Raw genomic sequence first — 21,735 nt, forward strand, 5'->3', positions numbered from 1 at the left:
CCTGAGCTCCACTTCTTTCCAGGCAGTGTGCTCAAGGTCATTGCCTAACAGACAATCTACAGGCATGGCAGGACTCACAGCTACTTTCAGAGTACCAGAGACCCCCCCCCACTCAAAGGGAACCAGAGCCACCGGTAGGTGACTCTCGCGATTGTCAGCGACTCTGACCTGGTGGAATGCATTAGGTACTATCTGCTCTGCTGACACCAGCTGACTCTTGATAGTAGTCATACTGGCTCCTGTGTCACGCAGAGCCTCCACCCTCTGCCCATCAATGGTGACCCACTGCCGGTACTTGGAAGTATTTCTGGGCATGTGGGCCTTGGGCACCATTTCTCCTTCTCCCAGGGACACTAGGGAAATCTCTACCTGCTCCCCAAAGCTAGTTGGGTCCATCTCCCCCCCGAGTGCTACACTAGTCAACCCAGGTGCCTGTCCGGTAGTGGACGGTGCCCTCTTGGGGCACTGTGGATCGCCTTTGTAGTGACCATATTGGTAACACTCCATGCATTTGGGGCTAGATTTTCCTGACCTGTCAAATGTCCCTGGCTTTTTCCCAAATTTGGAAAAGGAAGGGTGGCCACCCCCTCCCTGGGAATTCTTTTGGGGGCCTTTAGAGAGTTCCTTATCTGTAAGTTTATCTCCCCCCTCTTTCTTCTGTTGGGAACCCTGACCACCTTTGTGGGAGTCCCCCCCAGGTACCTTTTTGGACACTCTGGTGCTAACCCAGAGGTCCGCCTCCTCAGCAAGCTTCCTGGGATCAGTCAGCTTACTATCCACTAGGTGCTGGCGCAAATCTGTATAAGTAACATTAAGCATATGCTCTCTCAGGATCAAGTCATATAAACCTTTATAACCTGCTACTTTGTTGCCCCGCACCCATCCATTCAGTGCCTTACTAGAGAAATCAAAGAAATCTACCCATGTTTGTGTGGTTTGTTTGGTGCTGTCCCTGAACCTCTGACGGTATCCCTCAGGGGTCAGCCCAAACTTGGCAAGTAAAGTGGCTTTCTGGAGTGGGTATGTGTTTTGATCCGGTGGATCCAATGTGAGAAGTGTGTCCCTCCCCAATGGCGGCACATAACCCCACATAGCTACCCCCCATTGCCCTTCAGGAACCTCATGAGCCCTTAGTGCAACTTCATAAGCAGCTAACCATTTATCTATGTCATCTCCCACCACAAAACTGGGCACCACATTTTTGGGTATACGAACCTTCTTTTCTCCAGCAGGTCCTGTCTGTATGCTGCCACCATTATTGCTGGATTCAGACTGTCTTGCCTTGATCTCCAGCTCCTTGAGACTCAGTTCATGAGCTAACAATAGTTTCTTTTCAGCCAAAGCTCTTTCAGCTTCCACTTGTTTGGCTGCTCTTTCAGCTTCTGCTTGTTTGGCTGCCCTTTCAGCTTCTGCTTGAATCTGTTTGGCTGTCCTTTCAGCTTCAATCTGTTTGGCTGCTCTTTCAGCCTCAGCTTGTTTGGCTTCTCTTTCTGCCCTCCTCTCCTCCTGTTGTGCCTCAATTTTCAGTTTTGCCATTTGCAATTGGAACTCCCTTTCCTCTCTCCTTTCCTCTGCGGTCAGGCTTTGCATGGAGACACTGCTCCCTGGTCTGGAATGGTGCACAATTGCAGTGGTAACACCATCCATAGATAGTGAAAATCCTTCTGAGGGGCCATTTTCTGGCTCCTCTTCCTCCTCATCCTCTAAATGGGCTTCTGCCCAGGCCCTCAGCGCCACTTGAAAGTCCTCCTTTCTGGAGGCCCCTTGGGTGGGTACCCTTAATGCCCTGCAGAATCCTCTTAGTTGTTTGACCGTGTATGTATCCAACTGGACTAGGTCAAAGTCCCCTGTCTGAGACCCAGTCAGAGACATGTTGAGTGAGGATTTAGTTTTTGAAAATTGTCAGGAAAAAAACGGATTTTCAAAAAGAGATAAAAACCAAGTTGACCTTCAACTGTGGGTAGGTAGTGAAATACTTAGCTACTGTATGTCACTGCACAAATACAAGTCCTATCCTCACCGCTGATCACCAATGTTAGAAATGGGGTTTTTGGTTGGCAGTCAGGTTACCCTCTGTCCAAGCAAAAGCCCTCACTCTAGTCAGGGTAAGTCACACACTATCCAAGATTATCCTGTGCCCACCCTCTGGTAGCTTGGCACGAGCAGTCAGGCTTAACTTAGAAGGCAATGTGTAAAGTATTTGTGCAATAAGTCATACAATACCACCATATAACACCACAAAAATACACCACACAGTGTTTAGAAAAATATATAATATTTATCAGGATAATTGTAGGTCAAAAAGAATAAAGATGCAATGGAAAATTGTAGAACTATCACAGGAAAGTGATATAAAGTGTCTTAAGTCTTTAGAATGCAATACAGTGTCTTTCAAGCACAAAGTACCTGGTTTCTGGTGGAAAATCTCCTCAGAGGGCCACAGGAAAAGGGATGCGTGGAAAAAGGGTGTGTGCGTCGATTTCTCCTCAGCACACAAAGACTTGCGTCGTTCTTTTCCACGCGGGGAAGTCGGGCGTCGTTTTCCGGCGCGCCGACAGTCTCTTTTTGTGGATCGCGGGGATTACCAGATGTCCCGGGTCTGTGCGTGGATTCTCCTGCTTATTTTCCGGCTGCGCGTCGTTCTGCGGGGCTGCGCGTCAAAGTTTCGATCTCACGGTAGGCGTTGCGTCGATTTCTCCTTGGAAGTCGGGCGGCGTTGTCCTTGCGAGGCCGTGCGTCGAAATTTTGGTCTCACGGCAGGCGTCGCGTCGATTTCTCCTTGGAAGTCGGGCGGCGTTGTCCTTGCGAGGCCGTGCGTCAAAGTTTCGCACTCACGGTAGGCGTCGCGTCGATTTCTCCTTGGAAGTCGGGCGGCTTTGTCCTTGCGAGGTTGTGCGTCGAAGTCTCGATCGTCCCGAGGGCGTCGCGTTGATCAGCGTCGGTGTGCGGCGTTTTTCTCGCCGCGAAACAAGCTGTGCGTCGAAATTTTCGGCGCACGGAGCGTCCACGTGAAAGGCAGAAGTCTTTTTGGTCCTGAGACTTCAAGGAACAGGAGGCAAGCTCTATCCAAGCCCTTGGAGAGCACTTTCACAGCCAGACAAGAGTTCAGCAAGGCAGCAGGGCAACAGCAAGACAGCAGTCCTTTGTAGAAAGCAGACAGGTGAGTCCTTTGAGCAGCCAGGCAGTTCTTCTTGGCAGGATGTAGTTTCTGGTTCCGGTTTCTTCTCCAGCAAGTGTCTGATGAGGTAGGGCAGAGGCCCTGTTTTATACCCAAATGTGCCTTTGAAGTGGGGGAGACTTCAAAGAGTGGCTAAGAAGTGCACCAGGTCCCCTTTCAGTTCAATCCTGTCTGCCAGGGTCCCAGTAGGGGGTGTGGCAGTCCTTTGTGTGAGGGTAGGCCCTCCACCCTCCCAGCCCAGGAAGACCCATTCAAAATGCAGATGTATGCAAGTGAGGCTGAGTACCCTGTGTTTGGGGTGTGTCTGAGTGAATGCACAAGGAGCTGTCAACTAAACCTAGTCAGACGTGGATTGTAAGGCACAGAAGGATTTAAGTGCAAAGAAATGCTCACTTTCTAAAAGTGGCATTTCTAGAATAGTAATATTAAATCCGACTTCACCAGTCAGTAGGATTTTGTATTACCATTCTGGCCATACTAAATATGACCTCCCTGCTCCTTTCAGATCAGCAGCTGCCACTTCAACAGTGTATGAGGGCAGCCCCAATGTTAGCCTATGAAGGGAGCAGGCCTCCCAGCAGTGCAAAAACGAATTGAGGGTTTTTTACACTACCAGGACATATAACTACACAGGTACATGTCCTGCCTTTTACCTACACAGCACCCTGCTCTAGGGGATACCCAGGGCACACATTAAGGGTGACTTATATGTAGAAAAAGGGGAGCTCTATGCTTGGCAGGTACTTTTAAATGCCAAGTCGAGGTGGCAGTGAAACTGCCCACACAGGCCTAGCAATGGTAGGCCTGAGACAAGGAAAAGGGGCTACTTAAGTGGGTGGCACAATCCGTGCTGCAGGTCCACCAGTAGCATTTAATCTATAGGCCCTAGGCACCTGGAGTGCACATTACTGGGGACTTATAAGTAGATTAAATAGTCCAATCAGGTATGATCCAAAGTTACCATGTTTACAGAGAGAGAGCATATGCACTTTAGCACTGGTTAGCAGTGGTAAAGTGCGCAGAGTCTAAAAACCAGCAAAAACAGTATCCACAAAGTGGAGGGAGGCAGGCAAAAAGTTAGGGGTGACTACCCTAAGGCTGTCAGGTCTAACATAGATGTTATACTAAAAGAGCTGGAACTGTATTGCTGAAAGGCACACTTTCCCTGTTTCAAAAGGTGCGCCAGGCAACAACAAGGAAAGTGCACCCTATCATGGTGAATGTGCTACCCTCAGGGCAGCCGCAAACTCAGGGCTGTCCTGGGGCAGCACATTCTTTTTTCTTTTTTTTTTTTTAATTGCCAAACTTTCTTTAATCTTCAAAGCTGAAAATAAACTGGCCGAGGTGACAGCACCGATCTGGGACGTCATAGAAAGATCCCCGTCCATTGGTGAAATGGCAGAGCCATAGAAGGATGTCACTGTTTTTTTTGTGTTGTAGTTTTTTATTGCCTTTAACAGTATACAACATGTCAACCCTTACAATATGACACAGTACAACCCTATATAACGAAAAAGGTAGGTAGTCCACATGAATTATATTATATAACAACAGTTCGTCGGTAACATGGTCTGGCGAGGGTACATGGGTATCTCTAAAGGCATAGCTGCAGGTGCTTGGCGTATATATCTGTGGTTGCGGAACCTAACATTTTTTGGGGGGGAGGGAAAGAGAAAAAAAAGGAGAAGAAAAACGATAGAGGGAGAACAGAAGGGGCCATCAGTGAGGGATAGCAAACACTAGTAATAATGATGATAGCAACAAAAAAAGAAGGTGCTTGTAGTGATAGTAACAATAATGATGACATCAGTAGCAATCGCCGGCATACAACAAATCAGGGAACTAATCTATACTAAGAGGAGGGGGAGGGTGGGGAATCATAGGGAAGGGGGATAGGAAGTGGAGGGCGAGGGGGGCCGGGGCGAAGAACTCAGGTCAATCAGGTGTCTGTTTTCATAAAGGAAAAAAAAAGGGGGGTAGGAAGAGGAGATAGAGATCAACTGTCGGGTTAGGACAATTTTGCAGAGCTTGTCTGCCATTTATGAATCCGAAGTCTCTGTTTATCGTCTTCGCCCTGGCATGTGGTTGAAGTAAATAGGTAGGCTTGCGTCTATCTCGGACGGTATCCTTCCTGGAGTGGTAAGAGCTATCCGAGACTGCATAAGTGGTGATAATAAAAGCTGCTCCATAGTAGTCGGATAATGTAATAGCAGGGGTTGCGGTGGCAAGGATGGTAGGAGAGCGGTGTGTCCAAGTCTTATAGTGTTAGGCCTGGGCGGGGAGGGAAGGGGGGAGGAGGGAGGAGGATAAGAGACAGTAGAGAGAAGAAAAAGCTGGGAGGAGAGAGAAAAAAGAAGATAAAGAGGGAAAGGAAAAAGAACGAAAAAAGGAAAGAAAAGGAGAGAGAAATAAGAAGGAAGAAGAAAGAGAGAGAGATGAAGAAGAAGAAGAAAAAGAAGTGAGGGTTGGGAAGACAGAGGTAGAGAGGAACCCGGTGTCGGAGGGAGGAGAGGGGGAATGAGGAGAGACAGCAAGAAAAAAGAATAGTTAGACAGGAGGGGGGGATAGAAGGAGGACTTAAGAGGTGGGGTATGAGAGCCAGTCGGTCAGGTGCATTGGTCCCAGATCTAGGGAGACGAAAGAGAAGGGAAGAATTGGGATGGTAGAAAATGGGAGGATAGGAGAGGGGGAATGTGGGCGGGAAAAGAAGGGGGTGGAGAAGGTAAGGGTAGCGGGGGGAAGAAAGAGAAAGGAAAAGGAAAATTACCTTCTCATGCTTCGGACGTGGGTGGCGTCGGAGATCTCCAGTGTCGCAGGATACATATTTTTGCATTTAACAGGGCTGTGTGTAGGAGTCTTTTTTGCGGTCGTGATAAGGCCGGGAGAGAGGTCATGTCGTGTAGCATGAGCAGCGAAGTGGGTAAAGGGGTTGGGAGCAGCAATAAATCCGCCAGGGCATGCTCTACTGCCTTCCATAAAGGGGCAGCTTCTGAGCACGTGGAGTAGATCACAGTGCGTTCCCGTGCAACGCCACAACGCATGTGGAAGGAGGCCAGCCCTATGCAGCTTCATCGGGCTCCAATACCAATCATGTAGTATTTTGAAGATGCAAAACTTTAGGCGAGCCTCGCGAGACCCTCTGTCCAGCGCCTCCACTGTGTCTGCCCAGTCCTCCTCCTCCATAGTCAGCTGGAGGCGGTCTTGCCATTGCAGCCGTAGCCTATCCAGGACAGGGCGAGAAAACAGGTGGCTGACAAGGACTTCCTACAGTCCAGCCATAACGCCCTTGTGTTTTCCCCATGTCTTCAGATAGGCTATTATGGGTGAGGGTTGCAGACCCCAATGAATAACATCAGGATTTTGGACCATGTAGTGTTGGAGTTGCAGATATTTCCACTCCTGTGTTGGATGGACTTGGAATTCCTCTATCAGTCGAGGAAAGGGCTTGAGTCTGTTGGTTTCCAATACCTGGTCTAGGTTAATTATACCGGCGTCTCTCCATTGTGGCCAATTCAGGGCTGCACCCCCCACTCGTATGTCATCATTATGCCATAGGGGAGCCTGAGCGTGGACGAAGGGGTGAACCCCTAAAAGACGATGGGCCCTCTTCCATGCTTCACCCGTCGCCTTTAGGATCGGATTCGGATCATTGGAGGGGACAGTGGTCCTATGATACAGTCCATTAATGCCTCCCCTATGGGAGAGCAACTCCCTCTCCACAGACACCCATTGTGGCAACTCTGCAGGGCTATACAGAGTGGCAGCCAATAGCGATAGATGAAGGGCTAGAGCGTAATGTTCCACCGAAGGGAGTCCCATTCCGCCGCATGACCTTTGTGCTATGAGCTTGGCCGCTGCCAAGAAGGGGCACGTGGTTCCCCACACAAAGGCCCTAATTGCGGCATCCACCGACCTCAACGTGGATAGAGGTATCTGAAGAGGAAGGGGTCCCATGACATACGTGAAACGTGGAACTGTGACCATGCGCACCACCTGCAGCCTACCCCACATGGAGAGGCCAAGCTGTGCCCATTTGCCAAAATCAGGCTTCATGCGGGCGATGAGAGGGTCTAGATTATCTGCCGTCATACGTTCTAGGCTGCGATTGACAAGGATCCCCAGATATTTGAGGCGCTTTGGGGTCCAGTGGAAGGGGAAGCCCAGGATCTCTGATTTTGTTGTCTCCCGTGACAGAGGGAGGGCTTCGCTCTTATCCCAGTTCACCCGATAACCAGAGAGGGGGGCAAAGTCATCTATAATTGCCATAAGGTCAGGCAGCGAGCGGTCCAGATTAAGGAAAGCAGGATGTCATCAGCATACAGGTATATCTTCGAGGTAGCGCCACCCGGCAGTGGGATGCCCGCTATCCCGGAGGATACAGGGCAGCACATTCGAGGGAAATACAGAGCAGCTGTTTATAGTCTGCTCTATGTTTCACTGTGCAGGTGACAACCTGCCTGCACTTTCAAGAAGGGGGGGAGATCCCTAAACAGTCAGGTGCAGTGGGTGACTGCACCCCCTTGCAGGTTTGTCTGGGGAGATACACCTCCTGAGAGCTGCCTTCTGGGGGCGCACTGATAGTGCTCCACGTCTTTGTGGCACACTGTCAGTGTGCCTCCAGACGACTTCATTGCATTTGCACCCACAACCATAAAACAGTTTGGGTGCAGATGAAAAGAGATATCCTCATTTGCATGAGACCGCAACCGCAAGCAACTGAAGAACCACCCTCTCAATTGTTGCTGGCGCACATGTGTGCCAGTACTATCAGTATTACAGAAGGGACTGCACAAGCACCTGTAGCCACTTCTGTTATACCAAAGTGCCTTGTGGGCACACAAAGCAGGCACCCATGCCCATTCAGTCCCTAAAGAACTTTGTGTAATGTGACCCCGATGGGGGAAATAGTTGACAGCTATAGAGTTGCTGAGGCACACAGTTGTGATGCAACTAAGCACCAGCATTGTTGTACCTATGCATGGATGCACATTTAAAACATTACATTGAAAATATCACAATGACTTTTTTGGATTAGGTATTTAGTCAACAACGTACATCGACAAACAGGGCTTTAAATAGAAACATATGCTGCAAGTCTAAAAATCAATCATACCTGTTGCAAAAATAAACTCTAGGAGGTCACAATGTGCTTTGGTTCTTTGTTGGAATGTCATTTTCATGTGGGCTCTCCTTCTCATGACCTCTCTAGTACATGTAAGACAAGACTAACTCTTCTGGCAGGACCTTTGCTGCTAGACCTGATAGCCTTAGAGTGGTCACCCCTAACTTTTTGCCTGCCTCTCTCCACTTTTTAGATACTGTTTTTGCTGGTTTTAAGACTCTGCGCACTTTACCACTGCTAACCAGTGCTAAAGTGCATATGCTCTCTCCCTTTCAACATGGTAATGTTGGATCATACCCAATTGGATTATTTAATTTACTTATAAATTCCAAGTAAAGTGCTCTATATGTGCCCAGGGCCTGTAGATTAAATGCTACTAGTGGGCCTGCACCACTGATTGTGCCACCCACTTCAGTAGCTCCTTAACCTTGTCTCAGGCCTGCCATTGCAAGGCCTGTGTGTGCAGTTTCACTGCCAATTTGCCTTGGCGTTTAAAAGTACTTGCCAAGCTTAAAACTCTCCTTTTTTTACATTTAAGACACCCCTAACGTATGCCCTAGGTAACCCATAGGGCAGGGTGCTGTGTAGGCAAAAGGCTGGACATGTACCTGTGTAGTTTTAATTTCCTAGAAGTGTAAAACTCCTACAATCGTTTTTACACTGCTGTGAGGCCTGCTCCCTTGATAGGCTAACTTTGGAACTACCCTCATATACTGTTTGAGTGGTAGCTGCTCATCTGAAAGGAGTAGGAAGGTCTTGTATAGTATGTCCAGAATAGTGATACAAAATCCTGCTGACTGGTGAGGTTGGATTTAATATTACTAGTTTAGAAATGCCACTTTTAGAAAGTGAGCATTTCTCTGCACTTAAATCCTTCTGTGCCTTACAATCTACGTCTGGCTGGGTTCAGTTGACAGCTCCCTTGTGCATTGACTCAGACACATCCCAAAAAAACAGGATACTCAGCCTCACTTGCATACATCTGCATTTTGAATGGGTCTTCCTGGGCTGGGAGAGTCGAGGGCCTGATAATTACATGTCAAAGGACAGTTTTGCAAGAAACTGAAGACTTTTTTATTCGCCTTTTAGGCACTTTTATGGCACTGATAAGATACAGAAATCTTTTTTAGCGCTGGGAAGCCCCTGGGTATCCATGCGCTCTATAAATCATTAACATCCTGCCAAGAAGACCTGCCTGGCTGCCTAAAGGACTCACCTGTCTGCTTTCTGAGAAGGACTGCTGCCCTGCTGTTGCCCTGCTGCCTTGCTGCTCTCTGGCTGTGGTGAAGAAGTGCTCTCCAAGGGCTTGGATAGAGCTCGCCTCCTGTTCCCTGAAGTCTCAGGACCAAAAAGACTTAATCTCTACAAGAAGGACTCCTTGTGTGGTGAAATTCGATGCACAGCCTGCCAGAAACGATGCACAGCTTGCACCCCAGTGAAAAATTCACTGCACGCCGAACTGGAATGCCAAAGCCTGACTTTGAATCAAGAAGATCGACGCAGTGCCAGTGTAGCGGCCGGGAATTCGATGTACGGCCCACTGGATCGACGCACAGCGGAACCGGAACAATGCAGCCAGTCTTCCAGAGAGGAATCGATGCAGCGCATGCCGTGCGGTAGAAGTTTCCACGCAACGCCCACTGAATCGACGCAGCTCCTGCCAGCGCAGGAAATCCACACCGTCCTCAGGGCATCCGAAAACCCCACAACCCTAAGAGGCTCCGCGACCGAGCGCCAGAAATCGCCGCACAGCCGTCCCTGCATGAAAACTAAACAACGCATCGCTGTGTGCGGCCCGAGAAATCGACGTCCACCCCTTTTGTTTCCACGCATCTCCTCCTCTGTGGTTCTTTGCCGAGATTTTGCACGCGAACCAGGTACTTTGTGTTTGAAAGAGAAATTGTTTGCTTTTATAAGACGTAAGACACTTTATATCACTTTTACAGTGATGTCTCAACATATACAGTACTTATTGCATTTTAATCGTTTTGACCTGCATCTTATCAGATAAATATTATATATTTTTTTAAACACTGTGTGGTGTATATTTGTGGTGCTTAACTGTGTATTTGCATGATTTATTGCATAAATACCTTACACATTGCCTTCTAAGTTAAGCCTGACTGCTCAGTGTCAAGCTACCAGAGGGTGGGCACAGGATAATTTGGATTGTGTGTGATTTACCCTGACTGGAGTGAGGGTCCTTGCTTGGACAGGGGGTAACCTGACTGCCAACCAAAGACCCCATTTCTAACAATCGCCTTAACCCATGGTCTGCTGTCACCTCTAGCTGTTTCAATAGATGCTTGTTTTTTTTGCACTGAAGCTGTTTAATCTGTATATGACTTTCCTTGTGTGGTGCTCATGTTTGTGCAAGTCTTTACCATATTACATTGCGACAGTAAGTATGCAAATGTTCTATTTTGATGTTGTGGTCTTGTTACTTGACTACATTAATTTGTTTACCAAACTGTTACATCACAGTATTTAGCATTTTTCTGTTCTCATAACTTGAGTATCTGTCTGTCTGTCTGTCTGTCTGTCGGTGGAAGGCAGGAGATCACTGAGCGAATCTGCATTTTTATAATCCGCCGGCAAGAATGAACGCGTACACTTGCAGGATTACACACTGCAGTGGGCCTCACAGAGCTGCAAGATTCTTGGCCCACCCCAAACTAGTGCTGCAAATGAGTTTGTGTATTCGAGCTTTTCGGCAACGAATATGATTATTCAAACATATAGCCCAGTTCTAATTATTTTAAAGATGGACCATTGCTAATGATTCTGATTTATCATCTTTCAGTCAGTCAGAATTGAGTCCTGCGTTTACACCATTCTCATTGGCATCTGTGATAACAGCGAGAATAGCTGGAGGCTGCCTGAACATTGCTGGACTGTTTGTTCTCCACAGGCAGCCGCCTCGCAATTAACCTTAAGCATTCAGGGAAACAATCCGCCTCTTTATTGTAGTACACCTGTGAAGCAGATTTTTGAAATTAAAAAATAAATCTGCTTTGGCCATTGCAGGCATTAAGACCATATTTTAGTCTCTGAGCTTGGTTCTCTGGTTAGTGTTGAAGCTAATAAACAATTGTTGATCTTTTGATTAGACCACCTTGGAAGTATTATTAATGTACCCTGGGAGCACACTGTACATTTTATTACTTTTGAGGCACTTCTGTATCATTCATAGGGCCACAAAGACGTTTATGGTGCCTTGTTCAGTAGCTATTGCGAGGGCGCAGATATGATATGCCACATAATGTGCAATGAGGTGTTCTCTCGCAAAGTAGCGCCTTTGCTCCTGTGCAGTATTATATTTGTAAGCACAAGACAAAAATGCCCCCAATGAACATCCTAAGTGCCCCCACTTAGTTAAGAGCATGCACAGAGGCTATGCCCCTGTGTGGGATGGGGGAGTCCCTACCCTCCCACAAAGCCAGCATGAGGGTGCTGCAGAAGACATCCTCTTAGTGATTCTAAAAGTACGTCATGCTGCCCATCTTCTGCCGGGGCCACAGCAGGGCCTCTCAAAGGGTCTGTGACCCTTCAAAAGAGAGGCACAGAACAGCACTGTCAACTGCTTACTCATGATTCTGCGCTGCACTCTTTTCACTGTATTCACTAAATGGGTACGCTGTTGCATGGCCTAAAGAAAACACCCTGTTTACTATTCCAATACATATCTGTATGTACTGGAATAGACATGTTCCAATACACACAGATGTATATATCTGTATGTACATAGAGAGCGGGCGGGCCCTATTACCAAATTCATTAGACAACACATTTTGCGCTTTTGAATAGACTTCTGCTTGCCTCTGGGATCTCATAGAAGCCTTGAGCCCAGACTGAGACTAGTTGGTACTCCATGTAGGGTCAGAAATGTGCACTTTAGACTTTCCGGCCTTTTAATTCCTGTTTTTAACAGTTAAAGCATTTTTAAAGCTACTTTTACTAACACAATCAGGTGGCCAATACAAAAGTTATATTTTAAAGTGGTCAAAAATAAAGAATTGATGCAGGCATGTTTTATTGTAACGATTTTAAATAATTGAACAATAAAAAAATCTATTTATCTAGCTCTCTCCACACTTGTTCCTCTGCGTTCCACCAGCACACTCTAATTTCTTCCCGTCCCCTACTCCCTGATGCTTCCAGTCTCGCTCCCCATTTTAAATATTTTAATTTCCTTATGTATTGTTTATAAGGGACAAGAAACTACAAATTGTTAATGGGCCGATAGCTTTCATTGTTTGGATTCGGGCACACATATTTTTCACTTCTTTCAAAAATAAAATTCAATGTAACGTTCCAAAGGCAAAGGACCAGTCTGTCGTTTTAAAATGGTAAATTATAAATGCTACTGTCCGTCATAATGCATGCACATGAATGTGTCATGACACATGCATGTGTATTCATCAGCAGTCCTCTTAGAATGGCTTTTCTTTAGTAGAAGACCCATTGTAAGACTATTTGCACGTATCTGCACGCATGCACTTGTCACATGACAAAGGCATTTGTATGCAAATGCCAATGAAAGTATTGGAAGAGCCATTAAAAAGACCTTTTAGAGTTGAGACCTATTGGCTTTGCCAATGCTTGTTTATTATGCTTTCACCTTGTGGGAGAGTGAAAGACGGAGGGAAAGAGCGAGGGAAAGAGCGAAAGAGATGACAAAATTATTATATACTATTAAATTGCCTAATATAATTACATTATTTATCAGATTTATTTAAATTGAGAATTCAGTGAATGGTTTCGCATTGAGTCTCAAAATCCAACTTTAAGGATATCGCCATCCTTTAAATATGTATTTGCAGAAATCTCTCCACCTGCGACATCTCACATCCCCTGGCTCTTTAATGAAAAAGTGTGACCTGGATGGACCTACAGTATATGCACCTCGTGACAGTCCAAAGAAATCCAAACTAGCATGAATGCTGAAAGAGTTCTTTGGATACAATTTGATTTTGCAAGCTTGGTGACTGATTTAACAGGGCAGATCAGAAACCAAATGGACCTTGAAGATCGCAGAACCACATACTCTGCGTTTTGCACATTACTTATCTCCTTTGATCGTATCATTTTGTACTAGTACGTGTATAGCATCTCGTTCTCCTGGTAACGCCCCGAAGTGCATCTCAGAGGACGAGCGGTGCACTGGTCTGTTCATTGTGCTTGGTTGGTGGAGTGTGGTTCACAGTGTGACCTGTATAAGAAGCGTTAGAGTGCTGTGCATGAGACCAGAGGGGACCCCCAAATATGTGGCAGCAGATGAGCAGCTGTGTCTAAAAGTGAAGCGGAGTGAGAGATACAATCTCTTATTGTGATACACACCATGATTGTGCTTGGTGGTACAGTCATGCTATATTGATCACACCATACGTGTAGTTGAAATCATCAGTTTTATCCTTCATTTGACATGACCAAGGCCCTTAACTCGTAATACCGATTATATTCATGTATTGACTTTCCATACATTAATCAATTTTATGTTGATGTAAAATCTGTGTAGTTTCTGTTTTTTTATCCCTTCTGGTCCTGTTCAAACATGCCGTCTAACGAGAGTATCGTTGCACATTTTATTCGAGGAGAAATCATTTGATTAACACTTGATTTAGATTAGATATTTTTCAATTAAATTATGATTGTAGAAGTATTAGTTTTCTTCTACAATCACTTGCATTCCTGCATAATGATTAAACGCATGGATTAATTTTATATTTTTTGTGTGATCCTTGATGGCTGACGGCATTTAAGTGAATAAAACAGAACTCAGCAACACAAAATGGATGATCAAGAATGACGTTTTCAACTTTTTGCAGATTGCAATTATATTTTATTTCTAAACGTTCAAGCTCTTTGAAACCCGGCGTGCCTCTCTTGTTTTTCAGGCAGCAACCAATATGGCTCAATTTATGGTCACACATCTGCATCTTCAGGAAGCCTTTTGGATGACAATCACTGGCACACGATTGTGATAGAGCGCCATGGACGGAATATCAACCTGACCCTTGACGCAGACACACAGCAGTTTAGGACCAATGGAGAATTTGACTATCTAGACCTGGATTACGAGGTAAAGAGCTTCCACAGTTCTGGAAAATTTAAACACAATAAAAATTGGCAAAGCCAATAGGTCTGGCATTGGCTACCAGTTTTGTGGCATTGCCAATGCTTAATTTGTTTTGTCTTACTTTTTGTGAAACGTTATTGTTGGGATCTGCTGTGTTTTCACTAGCATAAAAAAATACATTGGCTAAATGCAAATATATGTTTTTGCCTCATAAAGCACACATTGCCACAGTACTTCCTGGCACTGAAATGATCTCCTTTGTGTGTGGCTGTGTTTCTTGTAAATGAGTAGAATGCCATCACTCACATTAACCTTAGCCAATGGCTGAAGTTGGATGACCCGTGCCCCATGTTCTATAGTGTAATGGGCGGTAGAATGATGCAATAACAGACCAATGTATAAAGTAGGATGAGTGAAAGACCCTGTAATTATGTATATGATATACATAATTTTAGAATCCAAACCGAAGGTAAGAGAATCTTCAGGAATCTTACAGCCTACTATGCATGCGTGACTGGATTAATGAGTATCCCTAGTGATCTCCTAAATCCAGAGTGGAGGGGACAGTGGCAAAATCCTGTTTTTATTTGGCAGGCTTCACCACCGCTCTTCACCTGTTCTGAGCCAGGGGTGATGAATATTGCTACCCAATTCTTATATGCTGACGTTTTGGCTGCCTGTTGTCAATGGCAAAATTTGGGGTTCTGTCATATGGTGCACGCAATCGATGTTTGGTCAAATGGAGCACAAAAGATAATTTTGGATGATTTGTATGTGATCAGTTGTCCTAGATATGAATGGAGTGGTAATGGTGACTGTTGGACCTGGCAGCTTTTTAGCGTATCTCCCCTGTCTTTTTGCCTTCTGACCTCCTGGTTTTGGACTCTGTTTTTGATGGTTTATTGTCTCTGCGAACTTTACCACTGCTAATCAGTGCTAAAGTGCAAGTGCTCCCCATATAAATTGTACTGTGAATTGGTTTATCCATAATTGGCAAATTTGATTTACTAATAAGTCCCTAGTACCGTGCCAAAGAGGGGCCCAGGGCCTGTGAATCAAATACTACTAGTGGGCCTGCAGCACTGGGTGTGCCACCCACATTAGTAGCCCTGTAAACATGGCTCAGACCTGCCATTGCAGTGTCTGTGTGTGCAGTTTTAAACTGCCAATTCGACTTGGCAAGTGTACCCACTTGCCAGGCCTCAACCTTCCCTTTTACTACATGTAAGGCACCCCTAAGTTAGGCCCTATGTAGCCCCAGGGGCAGGTTGCAGTGTATGTTTAAGGTAGGACATATACTAGTGTGTTTTATGTGTCCTAACAGTGAAATACTGCCAAATTCGGTTTCCACTGTGCAAGGCCTATCTCTCTTATAGGTTAACATGGGGGCTGCCTTTAAATATCCTTGATGCGCAGATTCCCTTTGAGAGTAGATACAAATGTGGATTTTAGGGTCTCTGAACTCATAATTTAAAAATACATCCTTTAGTGAAGTTGGTTTTTAAATTGTCTGTTTGAAAATACCACTTTTAGAAAGTAGGCATTTTCTTGCTTATACCAGTCTGTCTCTGCCTTTTTGTGGTTTGTCTGTCTGGGTCAGTTTGACAGTTGGGCTGTTTTGCACCTCTCTAGACAGTGACACAAAAGGGGGCAGGGGTGTAGCCTGCATATCCTGATGAGTCATCTGAGCTAGAGGGGAGGGAGGAGTTTACCCCTGAAAGGACTGTGCCTGCCCTCACACAATGCAGACTCCAACCCCCTGGTGTGCGTCTAGGGCCTGGCCTGAACAAGGAAGGATCTTGCAAACACTTGAGACTTTGCTTTGAAGTTTGCCAACTTCAAAGGCAGAACTGGGTATAAGAAAAAGACCCAAAACCCCAGACTGGTAGAATCTTTCTGGAATCTAGAGGAACTGCTTTGCTGGACTGGCCTGCAGTTGCTGCTTCTGCCTGAAAAGAGTGCAAAGGGTGAACTTTGCTGTGTGTTCTGCTTGAGAAAATTCTCCAAGGACTTGGAGTAGAACTTGCCTCCTGTTGGAAGTCTCAGGGACACCAAAGATTTAAAGTTCCTCGACCTGCAGCACTGGGAACTGTGTGTTTTGTGCTGTTCAAGAGGAGAAACCATTGCGATGCCGCCAATGACGCCGCTGGCCTGCACCGTGACCTGCCGACGCCACAGGGATTTGATTTGCCCCGCTTCGCACCACGACCCTGGTCTCACCAACGCCGTCATCGGACGACTTCACCGAGCCGCTGCTCGCACTGCGTCCTGTAGGCTCTGCTCTCCGGCATCGCCTGCTCACACCACAGCCTGGGCATCCCCGACGATGAGGCTCCTCCTGACACCAGTGCCACTGCCTGCACCGTGGCCTGTGGACACCGCTCGTGAGGTACATGAAGCACAGTCCCGTCCTGCACCACACCCCTGGTCCACTGACGCCAGCACCATCGACTCCTGTGTCGTCACCAGGCATCCTGCCTTCACCATGGCCTGTGGACACCACTCGTGAGGGTCACAAAGCACCGTCCCGCATTGCTGGCTTGGGCATACCGATGACAGCGCTCCAGCAACAACACCGCCGCTGCCTGCACCGTGACCTGTGGACAACACACAACGCACCGCCCTGCTTCACACCGCAGCCCTGGTCTCACCGACGCCACTGGATGCCGTCACCGAGCCACTGCCTGCACCGTGACTTGGGGGCACCACACATCGCATTATCCCGCTTCGCACCGCAGCCCCGATGCCATCCACGCTGCACACCTGACTTCATCAGCCTGGAGTTCGATCCGCAATGCGTGTGACCTCAAGGGCTCGATGACTCCTGCACCAACTCTGGATCCAACAACATGACATCATCTACGCCGCTCTCCGGAGCTCACCTCGTGGATCACGACACCCTGCAAATCCAAGGTACTGTTTGCGGGTCTTCCCGACACTGTAGCTGGCCCGCAACGCCGGCGCCGGCCTGAACTGTTGGTTTTGTTGATCACAACACCGTGATAGCCCCAGTTGGAGCTATCGACTTCAAGGAACTGTATTTGTGAGTAAATCTTGCAGAATTCATATTTTTATTACTGTATGTTGGATTTTTATCGTATTCTGTCTTGTTTTATAGAGATAAATATTGCCTCATTTTCTAAAACTGGTGTGGGGTCCTTTTGTAGTGTTTTGACTTATTACTGTATGTTATGTGCAAATGCTTTACACATTGCTTCTGAGATAAGCCTGACTGCTCGTGCCAAGCAACCAAGGGGGTGAGCAGGGGTTATCTGAGCGGGTATCTCCCTTATCCTGACTAGAGTGAGGGTCCCTACTTGGACAGGGTGCAAATCGACTGCCAACTAGAGACCCCATTTCTAACTGTGACCAATATGGAATGCTGTGTAAGTGATAGTATGTGTAGAATGTAAAGGGTGAGGAAGGGTAGTTGGAGGGCATCTGAGGCTAGTGTGGAAATGCCACTCTTTTTGCTTTGCTTATCTTCAATAAGCATCACTTTCCGGAACTCATCAGTTGTGGCATCTATCTTTACAACAATGGTAGTGAGCGGGCAGGCACAATATGGACGGATCAAGCACTGGCACAGTCTATTTCCAGTACAGGATGGAAAACGCAATGCAGCAAGAGCACTGAGACTTGAGCTGCCCTGGAGTACTGTCAGGACTGAGGTGTTGGAAGAGTGGTGCCACAAACCAAGTAAATTCACCCCGCATATGGTCCTCCAAATGAATTTAAGATAGAGGCTTTGGAATCCTTGACAATGGATCTGGAGTTGACATCAGGTGAAGGTGAGACATAGTCATTTGAAGCACATTATAAGTGGTGCAAAGTTCGGACAACATGTAAAGGTCTAGGCACGCTACAGGCATTTTGTATGTCATTCCTTGGCGAACAAATCTGTGGGGGATGGGATCGGGATTGATAAACTGCATGCTGGCAAAGAAACACAGGTATTATATTCCAAGTACTTGTATGTACTGGTTAAGATTGAATGGTGGAAAACTATAAATCAAGTTGTTTTTAACATCTGGCACCTTTGCTCAGGATAAAGTATATATATGACGATAAGATCTAGGGTAGATGGTGAGGCTACCACAGTTTGGATGTGGGACCTTAAGTGTGCATACATTATTTATCTATGCCTATAATATAGGGCATGTGGAAATACGTATATGGTGTGCTCAAATTGTCACTGAACCTAACAAAAATACAAATTTTGGTTATCAAAAATGTATATATATGAAGAGGGAAGCGAATGTGCTATTATTAAATGCAGCACAGGTACCCAAGTTGCTGAGCTCCATTGTGTGCAAGCGAAAGAGCCGGCCAGTGCAGTATCTACAAAGATATAGAAGTGCAGTGCAATTTCTGAAATTACACTGCAGTGCAATACCTGTCTAAATATAAATGCTTCTGTATTCTTCACGGTGGCACAGTTATTTCATCTGGTCACAGCCTAAATAAATGTAGAAAACAAGTTAAAAGAATGTGTATGGCTGCACAGTGAGGTGTTCATGTACCATGGTAATCACCTTATGTGTTTCTTATTAGTGAGATCGTATTGGTAATACAACATAATAATCCCAGTGGCCCTTAACCAAACCCTAAAAGGAATTTTGCAAAGAAAGTGTCTGTTATCTGACATTGCCATAGGCTGAAGAGCGAGGCAATTCTTTTTTTCCAGATTTAGTATACCTATAAACCCACCTCAAAGAGGTAATACAAAAGTACCATATTCTGCATGGCACTAGAGCTGCTGTGGATAGTAGGGTAGAGAACGAGGAACCGGAGCAGAAGGTTAAGGGAATACATTTTGTAGTATTGATAACATCATGTTGCGAAAAGTTACAGCATGAATAAGGGACCAAGGCCCAGATTTTCTGCCCTTCATACAAGAAGTGCATGGAAAACTGCAGTGCTGCATTGTGCGAAGGACAGCGAATCACACAGAGGTAGATTTAGTAAGAGTCACCTACCGAAGATGTAATTGTCTGCGCGTTTGCTAATTCTGCCTGTTCTTCGTAGCACAGATCCTCGAGCTCTGATGCAAGAGCGAGTCTGCTATGACTAGTGTGGGCTTCGAAGTGGAGGTGCCACTTCCACTTGCTTTTTTTTAGGTTGAGCATATTTTCAGACATGTTGGTAGGTATCTGGGCTTTTATCCACACCCACTGCATGCCCATCACTATCACTCGTTCATGGGCTTGCCTTTCAAAAATCCTTTGTTTTCGTTGGTAACTGCTTTACGTTTGTCCCTCCTAAGGGGTTTTGTTACCGCATTGCTACCGACCCTATTACATGAATAATTGCACTTTTGCCGATAACTTTGCAAGCGAACTTCCTTTTCCTTTTGTCTCTCTCTTCGCGATCACAGCGGGGCTTTGAATCGGCTCCCTTATGTCAACTGTTTCACTTTTTATTTTTAGTTTGTGTGGCAAGAAAAGTCCTGTTCGGAATTTACAACCTAATGGCTCTACCTCGAGCAAACGCGAGACCCATTGCTTTGCAAATGCTTGCTATATTTGCGAACCAAAAATCGTTCACATTAGGAGCGTAATGTTTGTCGGAAAGATGCCAGATGTGAGCAATTAGTTTTTTACGCTGATTTTTACTGCAGGGAAACCAAACGCCTACTATTCTCCAATGGTGTTCTCTTTCCCAAGCTCCAACCCAGGGTCTTCCCACCCTAGTGTTGCTAGCTCGGAAGCTTATATAAACCAGATGGTGCTTGAAATGAAGGATGTATAGTGAGTGGGCTCTCTGTCTTTCGCTCATTATGCGTGCCCGCTATAGCTTCTATTACAGTTGTAAGTTACTTCCACTGTGTCCAAGGCACGGGGTTGTTTTAAAAATACAATAGTTGTATTTTGACAGCTATTTTCCGTAAGCATTTTGCCGCTCTATGAGCTGCACCAGTCTCATCCTTAGAACAACCTTTTATATAGGTATGTCAGGGCCACTGGAATGATGTGCAAGGGAGGGTAAAATTATGGGGCAAGTTTCAGTATATTATGCAACAAGTAAATGTACATTATGCAGCATTATGCTTCACATTTATTTTGTGATATTATTACTTCATTATTTTGTAGTTTTTAAACGTGTAAACACTGTCTGGGCATTAGTTGGACCTCATTAATACAAATGTACAACTCAAATATTGTAATAAGCTACTGGAAGGTGGCAAGTCAACCTTTGCAAAGGGCTTCCAACTGTGATAACGCGTCCCGTCTTTTTAATTAGTCTGGGACTCGTTTTAGGCCAATGAATCTTTTGACCCTGATTGAAGACACCTTAGGATGAGACAATTAATCAACATAGCAATCAATAGATCAATAACATCCTCAATATTCACCATAAAATATCGATTCAATTGGATAATGGCATAGGTAAGAATCAAAACACACCAGGACCCTTCAGTCATGAATAACCACACAGGGTTTTGTAAGATTTATGATATTTATTCCCTATTGATTACACTCTATTATCAGATTTATTAGTCTCAAAACCATAAAACACGTCAACACTGTTATAATGTGGCAACTCAAATAAGATTTCAGCAAAGCAAAGATGACATCAACACAGATTAACTTGAGCAGAGTATTAGTAGTGCATTATTTCAACAAAGCATTGGTTCAGTCATTTGTCAATTTGCGTTAGCTCAGTGAATTCCTTAACTTACCTCAAATTAGCATCAGCATATTGGGCTTCATGCAAAACAATTTAGCAACATAAATTTAGAAAAACATCTATCTATGGTCTCTATCAAAAGAAGCAGTTGGTACCTAGAAAGGAAAGGCAAACAGAAAATCACAATTTCATTATTGTATAGCTACCCTCTGTATTGGGTCAGCATACAGAGTCAGTCTTCGTCCTCAGGACATCAGTTGATTCGCCATCAGCTAGGAAACACAGCAAAGTTCAGCAAGACGGGTAATAAGGAATACCTCCCTCATACAGAGGAAAAGTATGAATCGGACAGAACAAAGATAAGGATGGTTTGAAGAATCAAACAGCCAAGTATTTTAAGACCGAGTGACAGAGTGTCTAGGTAATAGCAAAGGCACGTAATGGCTGTGTCCAAAGGTGGCTCGGAATGGCATATAATGGCTGATTTCTCCTTGTGTCAAAGGATTATATCAAACTTGTTGTACAGTCCCCTAATTTCCAATTGGGCAAGTTTTGGTGCACCATTATCTCCATCCAATGGTTTACTTGTCGCCTCATTAAGATTGTCACCTTAGAACAGTTCTCACGTAGTTTATTGGCTTCTGTAATTGACGTCTCCAACGGGTAGAATGTCAGGTACAATTTCATGTTCTCGCGGTCCTCTCACAGTCCCAGTTAGTAGTTCCA

General features: G+C 45.6%; 1 protein-coding gene across 2 annotated transcripts in view; it reads left to right on the forward strand.

The window, feature by feature from the left end:
- CNTNAP2 (contactin associated protein 2) overlaps positions 1-21,735 on the forward strand; it is a 2,759,350-nt gene that overhangs the window by 1,145,359 nt on the left and 1,592,256 nt on the right. For both annotated transcript variants that reach the window (XM_069211508.1, XM_069211509.1), the window contains exon 6: positions 14,198-14,382. In XM_069211508.1, coding sequence (XP_069067609.1) covers positions 14,198-14,382 — 185 coding nt within the window. The remainder of the gene's footprint in view (positions 1-14,197; positions 14,383-21,735) is intronic.

The sequence above is a fragment of the Pleurodeles waltl genome, chromosome 10 (genome assembly GCF_031143425.1).
Source record: "Pleurodeles waltl isolate 20211129_DDA chromosome 10, aPleWal1.hap1.20221129, whole genome shotgun sequence".
NCBI lineage: Eukaryota > Metazoa > Chordata > Amphibia > Caudata > Salamandridae > Pleurodeles > Pleurodeles waltl.